We start from the raw sequence: 23492 nt of genomic DNA on the forward strand, positions 1-23492 counted from the left end.
TATATATTTGTGTGTGTATTGAGAGTGGAGGACCGACTGATATGAAAGCCTTGTATATTTTGAATTTGATAGCACATCAAGAAGCGTTGAAAAGGGAAATTGAGAGGCTGAGGCAAATATATTGTGAACAAAATATAAAGAAAATGGAAAGTTGTAAGGTGCCACTGCCGAAATCACCACTGAAGACTGCTGATACTAACTGTGCTTCTGAAAATATCGAGAAATTAAACTAGTTAACTGAGGGAAGTTTTAAGGTATGTGTTTTATTTTATTTTATTATTTATTTTTATTTCACATATTTAAATTCGAATTAAAGATAAAGTGTTCAACTTGGAAACGATTGAAAGTAAAGGTTTTTAATTTACTGATTGGATAAGGTGGTTTCATTAAATTAATTTTTATTTCATAGAATCAATTATTTATTCCACAATGTTAATTTTTTTTTGTCCAAATCAAAATTGGGAATTTTTATTGCATGCATATTTTTCATAAAAAAATATAATTTTTGGTCTTGTAAGTTTGTTTGTTTGTTTGATTGTTTTTTTTATGATTTTAATTTTTCGTATTATCAAATTTCAGTCTTTTAAGTCATATATATCTTTTGATTTTTGACAATTTTAGACATTTTTAATTAAGATTGCTGACGAGACACTACACAAATCAACGCCACATCAGAAAAAAAAATGATTAAAATTTAAGAAAACAAACAAATATAACATACTAAAACTGAAATTTAGTATCGAAATCATGAAGAGACCTTCGATTTTGATTCTTTTACTCCCATATTTTTTATACAGAAAAATCTCTCATGTGTTTCAGCTATTAAAAATGAAAAAACATTGTTTTAAATTCTGCACTAAATGAATATCATCATGCAGGATCATCATCATATGTAACCCAGCTTGCTCGCAAATTATGCTGGAAAAGGATATTTATGTCGTCAAATTACTCGGTCGATAAGAAGGCTTAATTTCTTTTACTTTCGTTTTTTCTTTTTTATCCTGGGTTTGGGTAAATTCCCCTTTTTTTTAATCGTTATCTTTTTTTTTTCCTTTTAAAATTTAAATTGGATGAGTGTGGTTTATTTATTTATTAATCTTTGTCTGCCAGTCGTCATTTACTATTGATAGTGGGTTTTTCTTGGTGATCAGTGTCAGTCTATTGCACCTTTTTCAGTATTTTTTTCTCCTGCACTGGTGCATGTATTTCTTTGTATTTGTATTCTTTTAAGAAATGAAATAAAGAATACCTCGTGAATATTCGTTCAACTTGACTATAATAAATAATCAATACACTATTACAATTACGATGATTTTTTTTGAGTGGAATAAATGTTTGTTATAATTTGTTGGATTAAAGGTATGGGTTGTTAGGTTTATGGGTTTTCCATGTGAGTGAATGGAAATGTGAAAAAGTGAGTATGTCCCGTATCGGAAAAATAAAGTGGTATAGTTAAGTTTATATTGTGTTACACTTTATGAAGATGTAACAATGATTGGTCAAGAGGCTCTCTCTCGCGCACGCCGACACAGAGGACCCAAATCATGGGCCCAATTTGAACTGGAAAAGAAAGACTTGAAAAATAATTATTGTTAATTAATAAGTGAACTAAGGCTGTAAACTGAAGCGACCTGGGTGCTTCGAATGTCAAACCGATCAAGACAAAAATTGTCTAGCTAATCTATGCCATCTTTTACTACATGCCTTGATTTGATTTTGTTTTCTTTTACACGATAGTCATATTGTAAAAAACACATTTGTTTCGCTTTATGTTTTATCTTTACCAATCCATTTCTATAACACTTGTGTTCTACATTAAAAGAATAAATGTTCTATTTCTTAAAAAATCGAAAATTATTAATTTTTGAAATTGGAATAGTATTAGAAAAAATTAAAATGTAAAGAAATTATGATCTATATAACCGGAAGGTGGGTATTTTGAGAATTATGAAAAGCTTCACCATTATATCAAAATAAAATTAGTTTAGAATGGAGAATAAACTTTTAATGAGACAAACAATAAGACGAACAAAAAAGAGCAACCATGAATTTAAACATTAAGTTCTCAGCTTATTTAACTGAGATTACCATTAAGAGATGCTAAGATAGGTAAGTTATCAACGAGGAGCAGACAAACAATAATAGAAGACCAAGTTCTGAAGCATTATCACACGTCTTAGCAAATTCTATAGGCCAAAAGAAATGTTTCAAAGCAGAAATCATTCGATTGGATGGGGTGTCGAAGCTTCATCGACTTTGTCTTCAGTTGGTTGAACATTTCGATTTCCATAGGATTGAATAAGTTCCTTAGCATCCGCCTCTACATTTGTCAACTTCTTATCAAGAATATTGATCTTATCCACGTATGCATCAAACTCATGCATATAGTGCTCTTCCACCTCCTTCAACTTTTGTTCCACAAGTAAACAATTCATCTTACATTCTTCCTCCCGCTTCTGCTGCAGTTTCTCTATTTCGGTCGTGCTCAACATAAGACCCCCAGGTCCAGTATCCTTGTATGTCGATTCTTCAGCAAGTTGAGCCCTCACCCTGTACTCTGCAAATGCCTTTTGGGTTTCTTTCAAAGCCTTGCGGTAACCTTCCATGACACTCTCCACTAGATATAATTCACGCTCCAGCCGATAAATCAGACCGTCTTTCTTTTGCATCTCTTCCATTCTACTCTTGTGGAAATGATCTATCAGGGAGTCCCGTTTCTGCAACTCATCGAGCAAGATCTGTTGATTCATATTTGCCTGTTCCAGTGCCTGTCCCCTTTCCTCAAACAACATCCTAGATTTCTCCACCAGTTGCTGAATTTCTTCCATGCAGCTGTTAAAATCTGCAGGTTTATGGTTCCAGGAATCATCGGTCCTCAATCTCTTGTTGCCATCATTGAGTGAATGGTGGTCGATATCAGTGTCATGTTCAATAACCCTTTTACCTGAGGGGTTAAAGAAAGATGGGCTAGGATCCATGCACCTCATACCATCCCTGGTATCCACAGACGAATGGTCATGAAGTCGCTCCTGCGAATTAAAGGAAACCTGGTTTGCTTCCATGGCTCGAAGAAAATTACCCGTGAGCCCTTCACCATCAAGATCATTAACAGCAGGAAAAACATCAAATCTCTGATCACCGCCATCCGCTTCTGTCTCCTCTACCTCGTCTTCTTTCCCATCCTCAAGGCTGCCAAAGCCTTGACCTTCTTCATCCTCAAGGTTGCCAAAGCCTTGACCATCTTCCAAGCTACAAGGTTGTAAGAAATGCTCTCCCAGATTGTTCTTCCCACACAAAAGCCACTGTGCTTGCTCCTTACCCACCTCCTCCCGATCTTCATCATCAACATCAACATCAACATCAACATCAACATCATCATCATCATCATCACCATCACCATTCTCCTTGCATTTCTCAACATCTGTCATCTCAACATCCTGCATATTTTCTTCCTTCTCACCATCTTGTCCAAGGGTGAGTTCAATGCTTGGCGCCTCCACAACACAACTTTTCTCTCCCTGATCATCAACCATTGCACTACCGTCAATCACGTTCTCCTCATTGATTTCTTTTTCTTCTTCCTTAGTCTCTGCTTCCACCACCAGCTTTTCAGCCACCAGATCCTCCTCCATTGTGAACACTGTCTCACGCTGAAACTTCAACAAGTATTGCACATGTGATGCATAGTAGCAATCCCTCAACTGATCCCCCTGCTTCAACTCATTCTCCACCATGAACCTAAACAACCCAGCCCAATCCACCTTCTCAGGGTGTCTATCCTTTATAAACTTCAACCAATTCATAACCTGGTACGGTGTCATCCACGTGTCTTCGTGCAAAAGAACCCAATCCGACACAAACTCCAGAATGAATCCTATCGAATCCTCTGACACATCCTCAGCATCCAACATCACACCTTCCACCCCACCCACATTGGCTTTCTTTTTTGAAGGCAGCTTGAACGCACGAGCAAAGTCACCCCTATTGAATGAAAAGCGGAAACTATTGACGTAACCACACTGCGTTTTGTGATCATAAGTAACAACCAACTGCCCAATCAAGTCCACCCTTATATTCCTATCGAAATCAATGTGAACAAAATCCCACAGGCCAAGCTTCTTCAAAAGCTTCTCATGCTTGGAGAAATCAAGAATCTTTACTGGTATAAACGGAATGGGATTAAACTTTACCTTCAAAGATTCCAACTTTCTCCGGATGGACTGCTGTTTTCTCAGGTTGGGCTTAGCCTTCTTTCGCTTGTTGGGTCCTCGGCGAGGGTTTGGGTTGTTGGAGGGTGACGCGAGGGTGACACCGGAAACTGACACGTCGGGGTTAGCAATAGGCGGGACGACCTCGAGATTAATACCCATCTGAATTAATGGGTTATGGAGGGTTTCTTCTTGTTCTTCCGGTTCCTGCTCTTCTCCTTCTCCTTCTCCTTCCTCGCCGTCTGGCTCTTGGATTGCGGGATCTGGGTCAGGATTTGATGGTGGGTCGGGTTGCGCTAGCTTCAGGGAAAGAGGATCCTGAAATACTTCGTCGGATTCATGGAGCTGTTGCTCCTGTGGGGGACTGGACATGTTTTCACTATCCCTTTCTTTTCCTCTTCCTTTCTCGCCTCCTCTGATGTCTGTCTAGCCAACTCACTTCTGCTGAATTAGTATTATTACTAGCAATCATGAATATTGTAGTTTTTTAAAAAATAAATGGAAGAATAAAATTAAAGTTACTAAAATTCACAAATTTTAAAAAATAGAAAAAAAAATTAACAATTATATAGAATGAAATTTGAGAAATTTTGATGTCAGTGTAAAATTACAATAGTGAATGAAGTAAAATTAGAAAAAAATTTACTTTTTTGATATTTTAATCATAAATTATTAATTAACAATAATTATTTTTCAAAGATATATATTACGTCACTAAAACGGACCAAAATAATTTCTATAAAATAGTAAAGTTTTTTGATATAAAATAACATAGTAAAGATTATTATTAATAAAATTTAACGCTCTTTCCGTTTGGGTTGGCCCAAATATAGGAGGATGGGCCGGATAGAACTAAAAAAACCCAAATCTAGATTGTTTTGATCTCGGTATAATTATCATAAATTATTTAAATAATACCAAACAATCTATCATTTAAAACTAAGAGTAGGTCTCTTATGAGACGGTCTCACGAATCTTTATCTGTGAGACAGATCAATCCTACCGATATTCATAATAAAAAGTAATACTTTTAGCATAAAAAGTAATACTTTTTCATGAATGACCCAAATAAGATATCTGTCTCACAAAATATGACCTGTGAGACCGTCTCACACAAATTTTTACCAAAAACTAATATAAGTTACAACCAGTTTATACAAACAATAATTACACCTAGCTCTAATAACAAACAATTTCGAAGTGGATCAAATTTTGAGATTAGGAAAAAGATTTCACCTTACTATTTGCTTGATTAATAATTAATAATATAAAAGGTATAGCTAACAACAATATAATATGTACCTAAATTTGTTTAGTAGACAATTATACTTTCGTCTCGTATAATAATTTATAAATATCGGGAAGGTTGAGAGGATAAATAGTTGCATCTTTATTCTATAACTCTTACACAAAAAAGATTGATTTGATCCTTAATTAATATTTACTAGTAATCCTAGGCATATTTTGGGGAAAATAACTTTTTTTATTCACTATTTTGTCACATTTTTTAGTTTTGGTCAACTATAAATTTAAAGTTCGATCATTTCTTTATTTTTAATCATATTTCATCTGAATGATTACGTGACATCGAAAATATTAATGCGATGTTAGAAAATACTAACGTGGTGTTGGACACTAAAATAGTTAGAAATTAAGATTTAGTGTACGAAAATCAAAGTTTGATGAGTTAATAGACTAAAACCTAATATGAGACACATTAGTGAATGAAAAATTTATTTTCCCTATATTTTGTGAGTATAAATTAATGTTTTATTTCCTTGTAAAATTTTCTTTTTCTCTTAAATTGTTTTTGTCTAAAAATTCAGATATTTGTTAATTTTTTTTTTATAATTAACTAGAATAACTATTTAATTCGGTGAGATGTTTGTATACACTGAAAGAGAAAAAAAAGATTACTACGGACGAAAGATAAAATATAGATTTTGAGCTTTTACGATCACCATTTTATATTATTATTATTATACAAAACTTATATAACATCGTTTTACATATCAATTTATTAGACGGACATCCAATTCGACTTGACCTTTAAAAAAAAATTTATAATTATGTTCAAACAAATACTCTCTCTTCTTAGTAGAAGTTTATGAAAAATATTTTTTGTTAAACGATTAATGACCCCATTTTATTATAAACTTTTAAGAAATAAAATTGTTATACTTCTATGAATCTGTTTTATTTGTAATACAACACCTATATTATGTCCCCCTAAAATAATATTAAAATATCTTAATAATAATAAATCTTGATATATTTAAATTTAACTGCCAAGAAATTAGTTTCTGCAAAAAAAAAAAAACAGAAGAAATATATATATATATATTTTAAATAAGTGATCAACATTTGAATAAAAAAACAAATAAGAAATCTATAATTAATATTAATGAATGATTATTGTAAATTAACAGAGATACGATTTCATTTTGATTCTGTCACGTTCCTACGACTTCTGAGGAACAAGTACAGATTAATACATGTTCGTTCCACTCAACTTGTTCACGTGTAATTCGCGTGAATGGCGTCGGGGGAGAACTACATCACGTGCTGCATGGATTCTCCTCGCCGGAAATCATTCATCATGTTCTACAATTAAGTTTATTTTCTATTTTTTTTTTTAACAAAACAAACGTAACTCAGTATGGCTTCTTTATAATTCATTTTAACCACTACTTTCCGATTTCAGAATCCATTAAACTAACATGTGCAGTACGTTTGCCAACCGAATAATACAGATTGCAAAGATAATTTAATTATGATAATGGATAGGACGAGTGAGGTTAAATTAAATCTCAATTAAAAATACAAACATAAGAATCAGATTTGGCTATATTTATGTTTGATTAAAATCGTGAGATCTATTGGGAAATCAAATTTGAATGGGTAAATGATCTTTTGAGAGATCGGACCTCATTTTGGAAGCTCGGGCTGGACCTTTGGATCTAGAAACACTAACAGGAAGGTTAGAATAAGGTCGGAAAGTTGTTCCGACGTAGTTTCTCCGATGTCCAAGTCAGAGATTATGAAAACATATAGAGTATTGTGTGTGTTTAATATGAGTGAATATATAAATTAATAAACAATCACCGGAACCTGATATTTATAGGAGAAGAATCACTATGTGAATAAAGTTGTTTGACGACTAAAACTCTAACATTTGTTGAATTCACACTATTGGAATCCTTTCCTTGCTGAACTCCGGATTCTCATAATATTAGATAAGGTCGTTAGATCAAATCTTCATAAGCCTTGTCTTTGTGAATTGCATATTGATATGTGACATGAGCTCGTTTACTGTGTAGTGAGCTTGTTCGAGTTTTTTATCGGAGGTCGACAAACCCCCTTTTCAATTGCTGTAATGTATTATGGAGATCAGCTATGACCTTGGCTAGGAGGTCGGCAAAGTCTTTGAAGAATCGATAGTTACGGACAGCTGGAATGAGCTCCCAGCGAATCTAGGTAAATGAGATCCAAGGTGAATCCCTAGCCGACCTGAGGGATCTGGGTGAATAGGACCCTAACCATTAAGACGATCTCTTGGGACTACCTTGATTTTAATTGTGATATTATTGTGTGTCCAGCCATTATATATCAGCACCCTAGCAAAAAAAGATTAGAAATATAAAAGAAGCATTAAAACTGTGACATTTAACAATCAAAGAACCAAAATTAAAATAAAAACAACCTACGATATTAATGTTGCTATTTTTTTATTCCCATAAAAGTGGATCGTTACAATTTTTTTAATACCTTTCCCCCCTGCCTGCCAAGACAATATATANGAAGATTGACTCCATAATTGTAGGGAATATTTGTTGTATATATTGTAATGAGTTTCTTCGGAATAAAGGAATCACTTTCACATCTCAAAAATCTTACATGGTATCAGAGCCATGACTGGTGACAAGAACGAAGGTGATAAACAGAAAGGTGTAGTGACAGAAAAGAGCACATCACCATATCATCTCTCGACTAATGATAATCCAGGGAACATTATCACGCAAGTGCAGCTGAGTGGCGAGAACTATGAAGAATGGGCGCGGGCCATGAGGACAGCTCTACGGGCAAAGAAAAAATTTGGCTTCATCGACGGTTTGGTTACGGAGCCGCCAGATGATTCTACAGAACAAGAAGATTGGTGGACGGTGAACTCCATGCTGGTGTCATGGATTTTGAACACAATTGAACCAGCTTTGCGCTCGACTATAACTTATGTGGAAATTGCGAAAGAATTGTGGGACGACATCAAAGAACGACTCTCGGTGGGGAATGGACCACGGGTTCAACAACTCAAATCTGAGTTGGCTGAATGTAAACAACAAGGGACGACCATAATGAATTACTATGGAAAATTGAAGATGATATGGGAGGAGTTGGGCAATTACGAGAAGTACCCGATATGCCGATGTGGAGGATGTAAGTGTGATATCGGCCCAGAATTGGACAAGAAATGTGAAGAGGAGAAATTGCACCAGTTTTTGATGGGCTTGGATGACTCAATCTATGGGACAACACGTTCCAATATTTTGAGCAGTGAACCATTGCCGAGTCTGAACCGAGCATATGCCATGATTGTCCAAGAAGAGCGAATTCGTAGCATATCTCGAGGGAAGGAACAACGGAGTGAGCCTATGGCGTTTGTCGTTCAAACAACAACGAACTCGAAGGGACGGATGGAAACCAAGGAGAAAGGAGCGCCATGTTCAATTTGCAAAAGAAATGGACACGATCCAGAATCATGCTTTCAACTAATTGGGTACCCTGACTGGTGGGGAGATCGGCCTCTAGGAATTGGTCGTGGAGCGGGCCGTGGACAAGGAGGACAGAGACCACCTGTTGCCACTGGAGGAAGAGGTCGCAATGGGCAGTTTCGGGCCAATGCAGCACAAGTAACTGCACAAGGAAGTACATCTAACATGCAGCCAAACGAAGCAGATAAAAATGGATTGAGCGGATTGAGCAGCGAACAATGGAGTGTATTGATCAATCTCTTGAACACTCAAAAAGAAGGCAGCCAGGAAAGATTGAATGGTAAGGAAAATAAATTAGAATGGATAATTGATACTGGGGCTTCTCACCATATGACGGGAAGTCTTGACACATTGAGAGATGTAAAGGAAGTTCACCCGTGTCGAGTCGGGATGCCGAATGGAAAGGACACAACAGCTACAAAAGAAGGGAGTGTTGTTTTAGATGCCAATTTAAAACTGAAAAATGTGTTATACGTTCCTAGTTTATTGTGTAACTTGATCTCAGTATCTCAACTGATCAAGGAGTCGAATTGCATTGTCCAATTTGCTGATAAGTTTTGTGTTATACAGGACCACAATTCGAGGATGCTGATTGGTGCGGGTGAACAACGAGAGGGACTCTACTATTTCAGGGGTTTGACGGCAGGTAAGGCTATGAAGACAATTAAGAATGATACAATGGACCTTTGGCATCTAAGGTTGGGACATCCCTCTGAAAGAATAATTAAATTATTATCGGTTGTTGATTGCAATAGTGACATAGGAACTAGAGACTGCGACATCTGTTTTCAAGCAAAACAGTGTCGAGAAGAGTTTATTTCGAGTGACAATAAAGCATCAAATATTTTTGATAAAATTCATTGTGATTTATGGGGCCCGTATAGAACTCCAACTTTCTGTGGAGCATATTATTTCTTGACAATCGTCGATGACTGTTCTAGAGGTGTGTGGACTTATCTGTTGAACGACAAAAGAGAAGCAGGACGAACACTTCGAAATTTTTTCTCTATGATCCATAGACAATTTGATAAATCTATTCGAATCGTTCGTAGTGATAATGGTACTGAATTTACATGTTTGCATGATTATTTTGTGACAAATGGGATAATACATCAAACCTCGTGTGTTGGAACTCCGCAACAAAATGGGAGAGTAGAACGCAAACATCGTCACATACTCAATGTGGCACGAGCGCTGCGCTTTCAGTCAAACTTGCTCATTCAATTTTGGGGAGAATGTGTGTTGACTGCTTCTTACTTGATTAATCGAACTCCATCTATTTTGCTACAAGGTAAAACACCTTACGAAATCTTATTTGGCCAAAAACCCTCTTACCAAAATATCAAAGTCTTTGGATGTTTGGCTTATGCACATAATCACAAACGTGGAGGAGATAAATTTGCTAGTCGGAGTCGAAAGTGTGTTTTCATTGGATACCCCTTCGGAAAGAAAGGATGGTACCTATATGACTTGGATGCCAAAGAATTCTTTGTCTCAAGAGATGTGGTATTCGCAGAACATGAGATCCCTTTTATGAATAAATCCGAGAAAGAACCGTTCAAAATGGACGCTGCTAACTTTGATGAAATTGTCAGCGAAGGATATGAGAATGAAGATGAAAAACAAATGCCATTGAGTAGTGACAATGAAAGGAATGCAAATGCATCTCAGAACATAGAAGTGCCTTTGGAGGAAACACGCGAGACATCAAGAGAGTAAGAATCCGACATCTCTTTGGGACGTGGTCATCGGCAGAAACAGCAGTCCACTCGATTACAAGATTATGTCTTGCACACAGTACAGCGCATGAGTGACCCCTCGAGTCCCTCCGTGCATTCACCTGTCCATGTGCATTCCTCAGGTAGTCCCTATCCCATAACACATTATGTCAACTGTAATAAATTTTTTTTGCCACACCGTGCTTTCTTGGCAGCTGTGACTGCAGGTGTTGAACCTACTTCTTTCCGTGAGGCGATGAAGGATGCAAACTGGAGAAATGTAATGAAAACAGAGATACTAGCATTGGAAGATAATGCAACGTGGACTTTGGTGCCCTTGCCACCAGGAAAACGAGCCATAAATTGCAAATGGGTATACAAGATCAAGTATAATGCCGATGGAACGATCGAGCGCTACAAAGCTCGATTGGTGATTCTTGGAAACAGGCAAGTCGAAGGGATCGACTATAACGAAACGTTTGCGCCAGTGGCAAAAATGGTTACGGTTCGCACGTTTCTCGCGGTGGCAGCAGATGAGCATTGGGAACTCCATCAGATGGACGTGCACAATGCGTTTTTACATGGAGACTTGGATGAAGAAGTATATATGCACGTGCCTCCTGGGTTTAATCCTACGAAGCCAGGAATGGTGTGTCATTTGAAGAAATCTTTGTATGGCTTGAAGCAAGCTCCTCGCTGTTGGTTTGCTAAATTGGCTGCTGTCTTACGAAGTTATGGGTTCAGACAATCATTCGCAGATTATTCTCTCTTTATCTTACGCCAAGACAAGGTACAGATCAATGTTCTTGTGTACGTAGATGATCTTATTATCTCGGGAAATGATCATACAGCTATTGAGATTTTCAAGGCATATTTGAGCCGCTGTTTCCATATGAAAGACCTGGGTCCTTTGAAGTATTTTTTGGGAATTGAAGTTGCTCGCGGTCCTGAAGGAATTTTCTTGTGTCAACGAAAATATGCATTGGATATCATATCTGAGACAGGCCTGCTTGGATCAAAACCGGTTTCTCTCCCGCTCGAGCAACAACATAAGTTTGCCTTAGCAAATGGAGCATTTTTATCTGCGCCTGAGCGTTACAGACGCTTGGTGGGGCGCCTCATCTACCTCTCTGTTACACGTCCTGAATTGTCTTATTGTGTGCATACACAGGCCCAATTCATGCAACAACCGCGAGTCGAACACTGGGAGGGAGCTCTCCGCGTGGTGCGCTACTTGAAAGGGAATCCTGGGGAAGGCATTCTTTTGCGATCAGATTGTGATTTACAACTCTCTGCTTGGTGTGACTCTGATTGGGCAGGATGTCCACTTACTCGTCGTTCGTTGACAGGATGGTTTGTACTACTAGGGAATTCACCAATTTCATGGAAAACTAAGAAACACCACACGGTGTCACGATCATCTGCTGAGGCGGAATATCGGTCCATGGCAGCGACTGTTTCTGAATTGAAATGGTTAAAAGAGTTATTGTTGGATCTTGGTGTGGCTCATTCGCGACCAATGAATTTGTACTGTGATAGCCAAGCTGCCCTTCATATTGCTGCGAATCCAGTGTTCCATGAGCGAACAAAACATATTGAGATCGACTGTCACTTCGTCCGTGATGAGATACGTAATCATAACGTGCAACCGGTTTATGTCCCGACAAATGAACAATTGGCAGATGTCTTCACAAAAGCATTGGGAAAACAACAATTTGAGTATTTACTTGGCAAGCTGGGCATTCGGAACCTGCATGCTCCAACTTGAGGGGTGGTATTGGGATATAGAATGAAATATTATGTTAATATTGTGTATATTCTAGGAATAAGCAATTATTGTGTGTATCGTTTATATTAGGAAATAGCATAAAGGGAATGATATAGAGAAGATTGACTCCATTGTAGGGAATATTTGTTGTATATATTGTACTGAGTTTCTTCGGAATAAAGGAATCACTTTCACATCTCAAAACTCTCACTCAAAAATCTTACAATATATATATATATATATATATATACACCAGTACTCATGACTACATCACTGGGGTGGTTGGACTTGGTGGTGTGTAAACATATATTACACATCGACCTTCATGAAATTTTCTTGAGTCAAAATCATTCAGAAGATATTCTACACCACGCATAGCACATTTTAAGATAATTTTGAACCCACAAAAAAAATGGAGTCGTCATCGTTTCTAGATCAAGGAGTGAATGAATCTTTGTTGAAATCACAAAAACATAAGCCACAGGTGGTGGAGGTTAGCTCGGAACTTGAGGGCATCTTGTCGGATACAACCTTGTCACGGCGGCTCCGCCTCCAGAAAGCCACCGCACTCGAGCTCCGGTATCTGTTCAGGCTTGCAGCCCCTGCGGTCATAGTTTATTTGCTGAATAATGTTATTTCCATGTCTTCCCAAATTTTTTGCGGCCATCTTGGTAATCTCGAACTCGCTGCTTCTTCTTTGGGAAACAATGGTATCCAGCTTTTGACGTATGGAGTCATGGTAACTACTTGGAACTAATAAGATTTTGTTTGGTTAAATTGATTGGAACTTTAACGATCGATTTATTAAATTTTCTCTTTTAATCTCCTCTACATGAGTAGCTTGGAATGGGAAGTGCGGTAGAAACCTTGTGTGGGCAAGCATACGGAGCGAACAAACCTGAAATGCTTGGACTATACCTGCAAAGATCAACAATCCTCCTTACGCTCACAGGCATCCCCTTTCTGACAATTTACATATTTTCCAAGCAAATCTTGCTCTTCCTCGGGCAATCAAAGAGGGTCTCATCTGCAGCCGCACTATTTACATTCGGCCTAATACCTCAAATCTTTGCGTACGCTGCGAATTTCCCCATCCAAAAATTCTTGCAAGCACAGAGCATAGTGAACCCGAGCGCTTATATCTCGGCAGGGGCATTGGTTGTGCACCTTTTCTTGACGTGGCTCGTGTTGTATGTGTTCAACTGGGGACTGTTGGGTGCTGGTCTGGTGCTGAGTCTTTCATGGTGGATCATAGTGGTGGCGCAGTTTGTTTACATTTTACTATCGGAGCGGTGTAAGGAGACGTGGACCGGGTTCAGCGTGATGGCGTTTTCGGGGTTGTGGGGGTTCTTTAAGCTGTCTGTTGCGTCTGCTGTTATGCTATGCTTGGAGGCTTGGTATTATCAGATTATAATGTTGATTGTTGGTTTGCTGCCTGATCCTGAAGTGGCACTCGACTCGCTATCTGTCTGGTAACCCAACAGCAAAACAACTCTTCTTTTCTTCAGTACAATTACGGATAAAAAGTTTTACATATATCTAAGGATACCGATCGAAAATCTGTAAAAACACATTTTTTAGTAATTTATTTACCCTTGATTTTTATAATTATACTTTTCCTCCTCAACTTTTCTTTGATGCAAATTGACTTTATGCATATAATTTGATCAATATGCAGCATGACTATCCTCAGTTGGGTATTCATGGTATCTGTGGGATTCAACGCTGCGGCCAGGTTAGTAATAACACATTCATTTTTACAACCTTTGAAATCGAATTCTTAAGTAGTCCAAGTATTTTTGCACCTCCGACAACTCTATTTTAATTAGGACAATTCCTCCATATAATACAAAGTTACTTCAAATCTTATCATCCCTTTTTATTTTATTTATGTTAGTTCTTATAGTTTATTTAATATCTGTTTATTATATTTAATATCTTCTTGTTGTTTTGAATAAATAGTGTCAGGCTTAGCAACGAGCTTGGAGCAGGGCACCCGAAATCAGCAGCATTTAGTGTGGTGGTCGTGACTCTAACCTCTCTAGTTATTTCTACCCTCTTCACCATTTTCTCCCTAGTTTTTCGTCATCAACTCAGTTATGCCTTCACCCCCGGCAAAGTTGTTTCCGACGCCGTCTCAGATCTTGCACCGTATCTTGCCGGAGCCGTTTTCCTCAATGGGGTTCAACCTGTTTTATCTGGTAACTCAAATCTATATATAATTGAGTTTCGAATCAACTATATANGGATTTAGGAAACACACACACACACACATATATATAGGCATTTATATATTTATATTTTATATTATTATAATGTATTTATACTTTACGATGAAATATAATTATAAAGGTGTGGCGGTTGGATGTGGATGGCAAGCATTTGTTGCTTACGTGAATGTTGGTTGTTACTACATAGTTGGTCTTCCATTGGGCGCTGTTCTTGGCTTTAAATTCAACCTCGGTGCCAAGGTACGTACGTTGCAACATACGTGTACGATTCTTTTATACATATTTGGTAAACGTTGAAAGAAAAAAATTAAATAATATATAATTTCTCTGATATATACGCAGTTTATTCTTCTTTTCTCTTTAACGAATTAAATAGATATTAATTTGGTAAAAGAAATGGTGATATCGAACGATTTTGATGTAATATAGGGCGTATGGTTGGGCATGATCGGAGGGACAGCCATGCAGACCGTAATCTTAATATGGGTCACCATTCGCGCCGACTGGAATAAAGAGGTACGCACTCATGATATTCATTAAGTAGTGGACGAATTCGACTAAATAATTTCTTGCGATTATGTTTTTCTATGTTATCAAATTTATTTTATTTTAGTATGTCGTGTTTGATTATTTTGTTTTTTTTTATTATTTTGTTACGTGACATAAATATGACATCATTCCTGCAAGAAAAAATAAATATACATAAATAAAACAAAAATTTATCAATATAAAAGGTCAAAATAAAAAAAATTATATATGACCACCGAAATTGTAATTTTTTCTAATAAAAAGCCTTATTTTTTGCACTTCTTCTCGCCGACAGATTAAAACATATGAATGGCATGCTTAATTATGATGTCATTTTTTTTAACAATTATGATGTCATATTTGATCCTAAATGCCTATTAGTTGATGGGGATGGATGCCTACATGCATCATGCAAAGTTAGTAATATATAAAAGCCATCATGATTAAGATTAGAATCTTATTTTAATTAATAATTGAGATCTGGTTTTTTTTTTTTTTTTAAAAAAAAGGAATCCTTTTATTTTAATAATTAAAAATAAAAAAAAATATTAAAATAAAGAATTGACTTTGAGTTACTTCTTTGTTAAAAAAAAAAAAGAATCCTTTTATTCACTACTAGTTCATCTGACCTATTGACTTCCTTGTACTCGAGAAATTTTAGACATTTCCTCTAGTTTTAACGAGTAAGATTGTCGTCTATGAGTAATTGTCTTTATATCTTAATATTATTAGATCATATGATTTGGCATCGTATGTTGATAATAAAATGGTTGAAATTTCATATTATAGGGAGAGAGACATTACATACATACGATGAAAAAATCTGTCATAGTATGGATTTACTGTATAAAATTATAAAAATAAATGATTTGGAAATGAGAGGCTAAATTTTGTTAATGTATTCTATTTATAAATTATTGTTGTTCATTTTAAAATAATTCAATTTGAAATATAGATAATTTTGTTGTCTTATTGTTTGGCCAGGTGGACAAAGCGAAGGGCCGATTAAACAAATGGGATGACGTAAAAGAAGAAATATGTGACGAATGACATAAAAAAAAAAAACACGATTAATTATGGTCGACTTCAATTGATATCTTATTATTGCAAATTTTAAAGAACCAATTGGTTCGATGGCCAATAATTTCTCATGTAAAAGTCTTGAAAACATTCTTATGGTGTTGTATGATACTTTTTGGCTTATTGAGATTACCTCAAAGTCAAATAAAATAGATATTCAAATCGATGAATTTTGAACGTTTAGGTGATGAGAAAATTCGGAATTTGTATTCGATTAGATTTTATTGTTCCTTATGCATGATATTAATTAGTTTCTATATATTTTTATTTTTTTCAGTTATTCTTTGTGAATCAATAAGATTATTATAAAAATCATGAACTTGAACTTAACTTCATTCTAAAAGTTAGCGAGAGATGACTGTCCAAATCCAAATCCAAATCCAGTCGATGTGAGACGTATAACGCATCTTTTTCATGTCAAATAATGAACAAGTGATGCATAAAGTTTTACAATATTGAAAAGGTCAGCGAAAATATTCTAGCAATTAAAGATAATTTCATTTTGATTCGCTTAAAGTTACACCCAAAAAAATTTTAAATATATAACCCCACAATTAAAATTAAATATATGGTGCCATCTACTGCTTTCTAATATCAAGACTTTAAGGGAAGACCAACCAATTCTATTCCAAATCTCGTGATTAATATTGAAAAAACATTTGAAATTATTTATATTGATCGTCTTTAATTTTACAGTAACAACTTACCGATTTATATGTTTGAAAATTATATTTGATCATGATTAGTTTGTTATGAATGCAATTGTTTATTTAAATTTGTACAATAATTCATATAAACAATATTTTGTTAAAAATAAAAAAATGTTTGGTATGAATTAGTGTATAATTACACTTTAATTTGGTCAATTTAACATAACATCTAATCTTTTAATTTATGTTTAAGTTCATGCACAATAATATAAAGACATGTTCGGATTTTAACATACTTAGAAGACTAATTTAATTAATTAACTTTTTTTAAGGCCAAATTTGATTATGAAATTCTATAGAAGGCTATTTTAAAAAAACATCTCTATGTAATTATAAAATAAATAAATATATTTATATAATTTGATTAATTACATAATATGACTATGTTCACTTTAGTGAGATATGATTATATGAATAAATCATATTAAAACTATTAAAATAATTTTATAGGTGAAATAATGATGGATAAATAATAACATATTTATTTTGATGGATCAATTTTGTGGTTAAAATTATTATTAATTGACGAATTATAATTTTGTCGTCTGTCTATAATAAATAACCTTATTTTTAGTTTGTATTTGTAAAATTTGGATTGTGATTTTAGTCGAAGAATGTAAAATATAATTTATTTTTATTCACCTAAATTATTGATTATAAATTTTTTTAAAAAAATAAAAAGTAAAAAAAATTCTCAAGAATAAAGATAAATTGGTAAGAAAATCTTCCTTACCATATATAGCTAAGTGAACACAATATATGTGTATTAGTCGGAACAATCAATAAGAAATAACATATATTGGGATGAAATACCTACCCCCTGAGTCGTTCCATCCAAAAGAAATACCATATCTCGGTATGCAATCGTCCCCTGCAGATAGATAATAGCATAGTCAAATGTTCTACCACAATGAGTTCGAAATTTTTCACGCCTATGTGGCGCATGGGACTGCCTGTTGTAAGTGGTAAAAAAATGGACGACCAAATTTATTTTAGGGGTAAATTTCAAAGACAGAAAAAATATCTTACGATAATTCAATATCAAAGGCTTGATAGCATTTGAGCGCCATAATGCTAACCAAAATGGTACAAGTCAGACATGAATATCAACCAAAGAAATGAAGATCAAATGCCGAACAATAAACGGATCCCATAAACCGAGATGAAAACATTGTTACATTGTTTTAAAAAGATAGACAGTGAGGCGAAACAGAAGGATACAAGACTGAACTCAAGTTTATTCGTCACCACCAGTTCTTCCATTTTCACGGTATGATAAACAGAGAGCTTAAGTCATTCCTAACTCCAAAACGACAGATCAGCGAGTTTACCTGGAGAGATTAATCTAAATTCGGTAGCGACAAAAAGCTTTTTACACTTGGTAATTACTTCTTCAGACCATGAAGGTTCAGTAGCAGCTCATCAGAGTTCAAGTACACCCTGTTGGTTGAAGATGCTATGGTATGTGAAATATCTTTAGATGCTTCAATTTTTCGGAGGGTTATAAATGCCGGATTGTTGGCAATAGCTTGACCAATCAGCTGGGCACTCGCAGCTTCTCCCTGGTAATTAAGAAAGAAAGTTTAGCCATGTTTAAGTTGAATATAGTGACAAACAACAAAGAATGACATTGTTCAACGAAACTCTTTAGCTTGAAATCATGGGATACCATAATGTCATCTAACAAGCAGCAAACGAAACAGATGCATGTGTTCTTGCATGTGTGTGTGCGTGATTCAGTTTTCTGGAAATGTGATTTTACAGATGAAAGAAAATAAAGTCTAAAAAACAAAAAATAAACAACAATATGTAAGGGTCCATAAACTAACATGTGTAGTATAGTTTATACCTGTGCTCGAATGATAGCACTTTGTTTGTCTTGCTCAGCCTTATCGACAACAAACTTGGCCCTTTCAGCCTCTTGTGCAGCTACTTGTTTGGCTTCAATTGCAGCGGTGAATTCCATTCCAAAGGTTAGGCCAGTAATGGACACATCATCCAAAGCCATGTTAAAGAAGGCTGCTCTTTCAGTCAATATTTTTCGTATTTCTCTACTAACACTCTGTGACACATAAAAGTACTCTCAAATTCCAACTCCATTTATTCAAGAAATTACAAATCATAGCACAAGCTCAATCTGTGTCATGCAAAGTATGATCGGAAAGCATACTAAACTTCTGAAGTACTTCACAAAAATCCAACTGTAGCCACAGCACTTACATCAGATCCCAGTCACAGAGTTTCTCTACATAAATAGTTTGCTTCAATCCATATGCTACCACAAAATGTCTTGCGAATGAGTTGGTAAATCATTAGCATACTTCAATTGCAACAAGATTTCTTGAGAAGTTTACAAATCCTTGATATATTTAAATCCCAACATTGAGGATGCATAGTGATCAAACAACCATTTATATAAATAAAAGTATAAAACCAACAACCGTATAATGCATCCATTCCCAATTAAAAAGGCAAAGAAAAAATATTTCTCATTGGCCTAGCCACATACCTCTCTCTGGGTGATAAGCTGGCTAGCATTGTATTGGGCAACTACAGCTTTCAGAGTCTCATGGATAATTGAAGGCAGGACCCTCTCATTATAGTTCTCACCAAGGGTTCGATAAATGGTGGGTAACTGGTCCGGCAAAGGACGAGTGAGAACCCGAAGACTAATTTTTACCTGCAATAATCAATTATGCCAGTTAACTAAGAAATGGTACATTGCAATCATAATTCATGGTATAAAAAGAACTCTTTGAAAGATTTCAGAACAAATTCTTTGAGGTATATTTATCAATTATAGCACTTCAGAAATGACAAACACTGAAGAAGAAGAAGAATTAATTTACTTAGGCCATTACAGTTTTTTAATTTCAGAGGAAATCTTCATGAACTCCTAAAATTTAGGAAAATAGGAAATATTTGCATATCCTATTTCCCTGCCTCTAAACACAGAACATTTCAAGCAGCATGCCAGTAGATCTAAAAGAAACTCGCTCTCTCCTGTCCTAATAAAATGAGCTTGCACACTGCAAAAGTAAGGATATTGCAGGCTTTGCAACCTACTCTGAACATGCTGATCGCACAACTTCTTTTCTTTCCATCAATGTGGGCTATGATTATGTTGTGATTTGCTTAATATGTGTGTTTGTGTGGAGAGAGGAACAGAAAGAGAGAGGTCCACCATCTGAAGGTCACGACTGCCTGAAGTGCTCTCCACTAGATGTGGCCGTGCTCGAACATCATAGATGATTGGCCTTTCAAACCATGGGATTATCAAGTGTGTCCCTTCTGGATACACCTGTTAATTGAGATTAAAATGAAAAATATAGTATCATTTCATGCAACATGAAAGAATGCATATTTGAGCTCTGGTAACCCGCAATAAAGGTAAAATCACAGACGCTCTAGGCCAACATGAAAGAATGCATATTTGAGCACTGGTAACCCACAGTAAAGCTAAAATCACAGACGCTCTAGGCCATTCAACAACTGTACAACATTATAAAGTATAACATAGAAACTAATTTTAGGATTTTTTTGAACAGTTGAATTAAATAACATCCTTCTAATCCTAATTGATAGATGACATTAACCTGCTGAAAATTGAAATCCCAGTTGCAGTCATTCGTTTTTATTCAAAGTGTTTTACCAATTCATCTTGGTAAAAATTCAGAAAAGACAATGGTAACTGCATTACAACAAAACCAACAGATACTCATCACACTTAATGAGGCAGTCCATCATGACCCAACTCAGCAAATAAACTTCAACACTCTTCAATTTTATGTACTGATTGATAAGCTAATAAAATGTGCATAAAATATCGAGCCGAAGTAAACAAACTTAACAAACTATGAAATCTCCAGAAACCAAGAAACACCAAGAGATAGAATGAATCACGGTCAGACAGCCATTGAATAATCACCTTTAATATGTAAAAATCCCAAGAAAACATTACCTTTAGTTCCGTTGAAAAGAATGGATATGCAGTTTAATTATGTTTTTCTCTTAATATAGAATACAAATGATTATCAGCTAAATAATGCTTCTTAAGCAAAAATTGTCAATTTCAACATGGTTCTGAGCTTATGGAGAATCTTGACAGCAGATAAATGTAATACAATGAATGGTCGCTCGAAAAGGAATGTCTATAATGGACCTCGCCCCTTTCAAACCTATATATAGAAAAGTTGTTAGAAATTTAGTGGCCTAGTGAGCATTAAAGGCATTTTTCTCTCATAAAGTAGTTGATAAACATTTTAGTCACCAATCTCACGGCAGGACAGTAAAGTTGTAAACACGCTAGTTAAGCATGTATCATGTATTCTCTAGGAGAACACACAGGAACATTCTCAACCCTAGTAGCTTTTATAAAATTGTGATGTCAGAGCAATATTGAGAGTAAACTGCATAAAATGTCAATTCTTTTTTAAATATGAAATTTGGATTCTCATACAATTAAGTAGTGAAACTTGAAGTTCTTTCAATCCGTGAGAGGCAGTTCTCACAAGTTTGATTTGTCCAACTACACATGATGGACTTGAATTGAGTGAATCATGTCTAACTCAAAATTTTCCATGCAGGCTTCAAGTCGGCATTAGATGCAAGCTTGAAGCAGCAAAGCAGAAAGAATGGGTGATGGTGCGCTACACAAAGAAGGCAAATTCAAGATCACAACCACAACTGCTACGCCAATTTCCAAACTGCCACAGCTGCCCCATCCACAAGCAAGCTCAAGATAGCGCTAAAATCCCAATTCAATAGAGCAAAACCTTTAGCCAATGGCGCTCGCCCCACATATTTGGTTTTTACGGTTAAATTTTTAAATAAATATTAAAATAAAAGCTGCAAGTGACTGAATGTACATTTAGGCAAACTATTATTGCAAATGACCATGGAAATTCCATCTGTGTAAATAAGGCATACTATTCCACAAAATTTACTAAATCTCATGTTCAATCCAAAAGATCAAGGGCAAACCTTGTCTTTAACCCCAATGATACGGTTGAAAACAATGGCACGGTGACCTCCATCGACGTTGTAGAGACTATTTGTCACTCCATAGACGCCAAGCCCAGCAACAACTCCAAATTTGATCAAGGCAGATACCGCACCTCCACCAGGCATCTTGGGAACCTTAACATTGCTAAAATTCATCTTCCGAATCCTGCATTATTTCACAATGATTCAATCGTCTAAAAAATAAAATCCCTCAGTGAATAAAAAACGATATGATTCTCATAGATAGACATCGATCAATCAGAAAATGACTAAAAAAAGGCCCGAATAGCATAAAGAATTCAACTATAAGAATAATCTATTTTCCATACCCCTATCCCTAAATACCTCTCTCCCTGAAAAAGAAGAGAAGAAAACAAAAAAGCAGGGGGGAAAAAAGGAGAAAACACAATCATTTTGAGTTCAAAAAAGCGCAGTAAGCAAACAGGTTGAATAATACCACAACAATACAGAGAGTAGAAAGAGAAATTGAGACATGAATCTGCTCACCTCGAGAGATAAAATGGAGAAAAGGACGATCTGATCTAGAATTGAGAAAACCGAAATGAAGAAAGGCGAGAAGGGTTTGTAAGAGAACTCGGGGCAGGGTTTAGGTTCGGGGGTTTAGGTTTTTCTTTTTCGCTGAATCGAAGTTTGATGCCTCCAAGGACATCGGTATTGGTTTTAGTTATATCACATGACACTGCCTAAGAAATCGTAAGGTACACATATTACATATACGTTATATTAATAATTACATTTTCTCGCATTCATTTTAATATTAACATTCTCTCATATTTATTTTAACCTTGACACTCATTTTCTACAGATCTCATTGTCTACTTATTCATCTTTATTTTTATCTTATTTTATATTAAACAAATATATTTTCAATTTCATTTTCAAAATTTAAATTATTATTACTTAAAATAAATAGTAATATTATTTTAAAATATATTTATTACTTAATCAGCCATTTAATTTTTTTAACATTTAAACCGTTCATTTTGTTTTTAATAAAAAAGGTACATTTTAAAAAAAAAATGAAACAGTTGGAAATTTTATTAACAAAAAAAAAGTATGGCATCAGTTAGCCCACCCCCAATTGAATTTTCTTTAGAAAAAATTCTTTGAATTGAACGTCAAGTCCACGTTGCATCGTGGTTGGATGATTAACACCTAGCCACGTATGTTGGTTTGAATACCATATTGTTGTTAATGTGGATGTCCTAATGTGGTTTATATTGTAAAATTGATAGCTTATTAATATCATCTTGTGTTAAGATTAAGATTTGAACATGACTTCACTCCAAAAAACTCAAGACGAGAGTATTGTCCAAATCCATATATACAACTTTCAGAAATTCTATCCAAGACATCTTAACATTCCTCTCACAACCAATAATTAACAACTGGAGAGTAGAGACATTAACAATAATGGGTGACTTAACTATGGACAATCCAACACATAACGGTGGA

General features: G+C 35.3%; 4 protein-coding genes across 7 annotated transcripts in view; 2 read left to right on the top strand and 2 right to left on the bottom strand.

Moving 5' to 3' along the window:
- LOC140964781 (basic leucine zipper 34-like) overlaps positions 1–1268 on the top strand; it is a 3028-nt gene extending 1760 nt beyond the window's left edge. The window contains exons 4-5 of the mRNA XM_073424714.1: positions 73–254; positions 879–1268. Of these exons, the coding sequence (XP_073280815.1) occupies positions 73–233 (161 nt within the window). The 3' untranslated portion in view covers positions 234–254; positions 879–1268. The remainder of the gene's footprint in view (positions 1–72; positions 255–878) is intronic.
- Positions 1269–2020: 752 nt separating this feature from the next.
- On the bottom strand, positions 2021–4654 carry LOC140964274 (uncharacterized). Of its 2 annotated transcripts, none has more exons than XM_073423908.1 (2): positions 3360–4654; positions 2021–3326 (listed from the first exon to the last, which is right to left on the bottom strand). In XM_073423908.1, the coding sequence occupies exons 1-2, from the start codon at positions 4578–4580 to the stop codon at positions 2220–2222; spliced, it is 2328 nt and encodes a 775-aa protein (XP_073280009.1). In that variant the 5' UTR covers positions 4581–4654; the 3' UTR covers positions 2021–2219. The 2 variants fall into 2 exon arrangements, with proteins under 2 accessions (XP_073280009.1, XP_073280008.1); XM_073423907.1 differs by having other exon boundaries at positions 2021–3323; positions 3354–4654.
- Positions 4655–12756: 8102 nt separating this feature from the next.
- Positions 12757–16338, top strand: LOC140964276 (protein DETOXIFICATION 40-like). Its single transcript, XM_073423909.1, has 7 exons — positions 12757–13202; positions 13304–13935; positions 14142–14198; positions 14426–14664; positions 14816–14934; positions 15124–15210; positions 16207–16338. Exons 1-7 carry the CDS (start codon positions 12876–12878, stop codon positions 16270–16272), a joined length of 1527 nt encoding a protein of 508 aa, XP_073280010.1. The 5' UTR covers positions 12757–12875; the 3' UTR covers positions 16273–16338.
- Positions 16339–17740: 1402 nt separating this feature from the next.
- On the bottom strand, positions 17741–22664 carry LOC140965127 (prohibitin-1, mitochondrial-like). 3 transcript variants are annotated; one of them, XR_012172974.1, is made up of 7 exons: positions 22524–22664; positions 21996–22182; positions 20197–20313; positions 19522–19692; positions 18862–19074; positions 18344–18574; positions 17741–17883 (listed from the first exon to the last, which is right to left on the bottom strand). XR_012172974.1 is itself a non-coding variant. In XM_073425194.1 (7 exons), exons 3-7 carry the CDS (start codon positions 22170–22172, stop codon positions 18398–18400), a joined length of 855 nt encoding a protein of 284 aa, XP_073281295.1. In that variant the 5' UTR covers positions 22173–22182; positions 22346–22369; positions 22524–22650; the 3' UTR covers positions 18143–18397. The 3 variants fall into 3 exon arrangements, 2 of the variants coding, with proteins under 2 accessions (XP_073281295.1, XP_073281294.1); XM_073425194.1 differs by lacking the exon at positions 17741–17883 and adding an exon at positions 22346–22369 and having other exon boundaries at positions 18143–18574; positions 22524–22650; XM_073425193.1 differs by lacking the exon at positions 17741–17883 and having other exon boundaries at positions 18143–18574.
- Positions 22665–23492: the final 828 nt, after the last annotated feature.

The sequence above is a fragment of the Primulina huaijiensis genome, chromosome 18 (assembly GCF_012295235.1).
Source record: "Primulina huaijiensis isolate GDHJ02 chromosome 18, ASM1229523v2, whole genome shotgun sequence".
NCBI classification, from domain to species: Eukaryota; Viridiplantae; Streptophyta; class Magnoliopsida; order Lamiales; family Gesneriaceae; genus Primulina; species Primulina huaijiensis.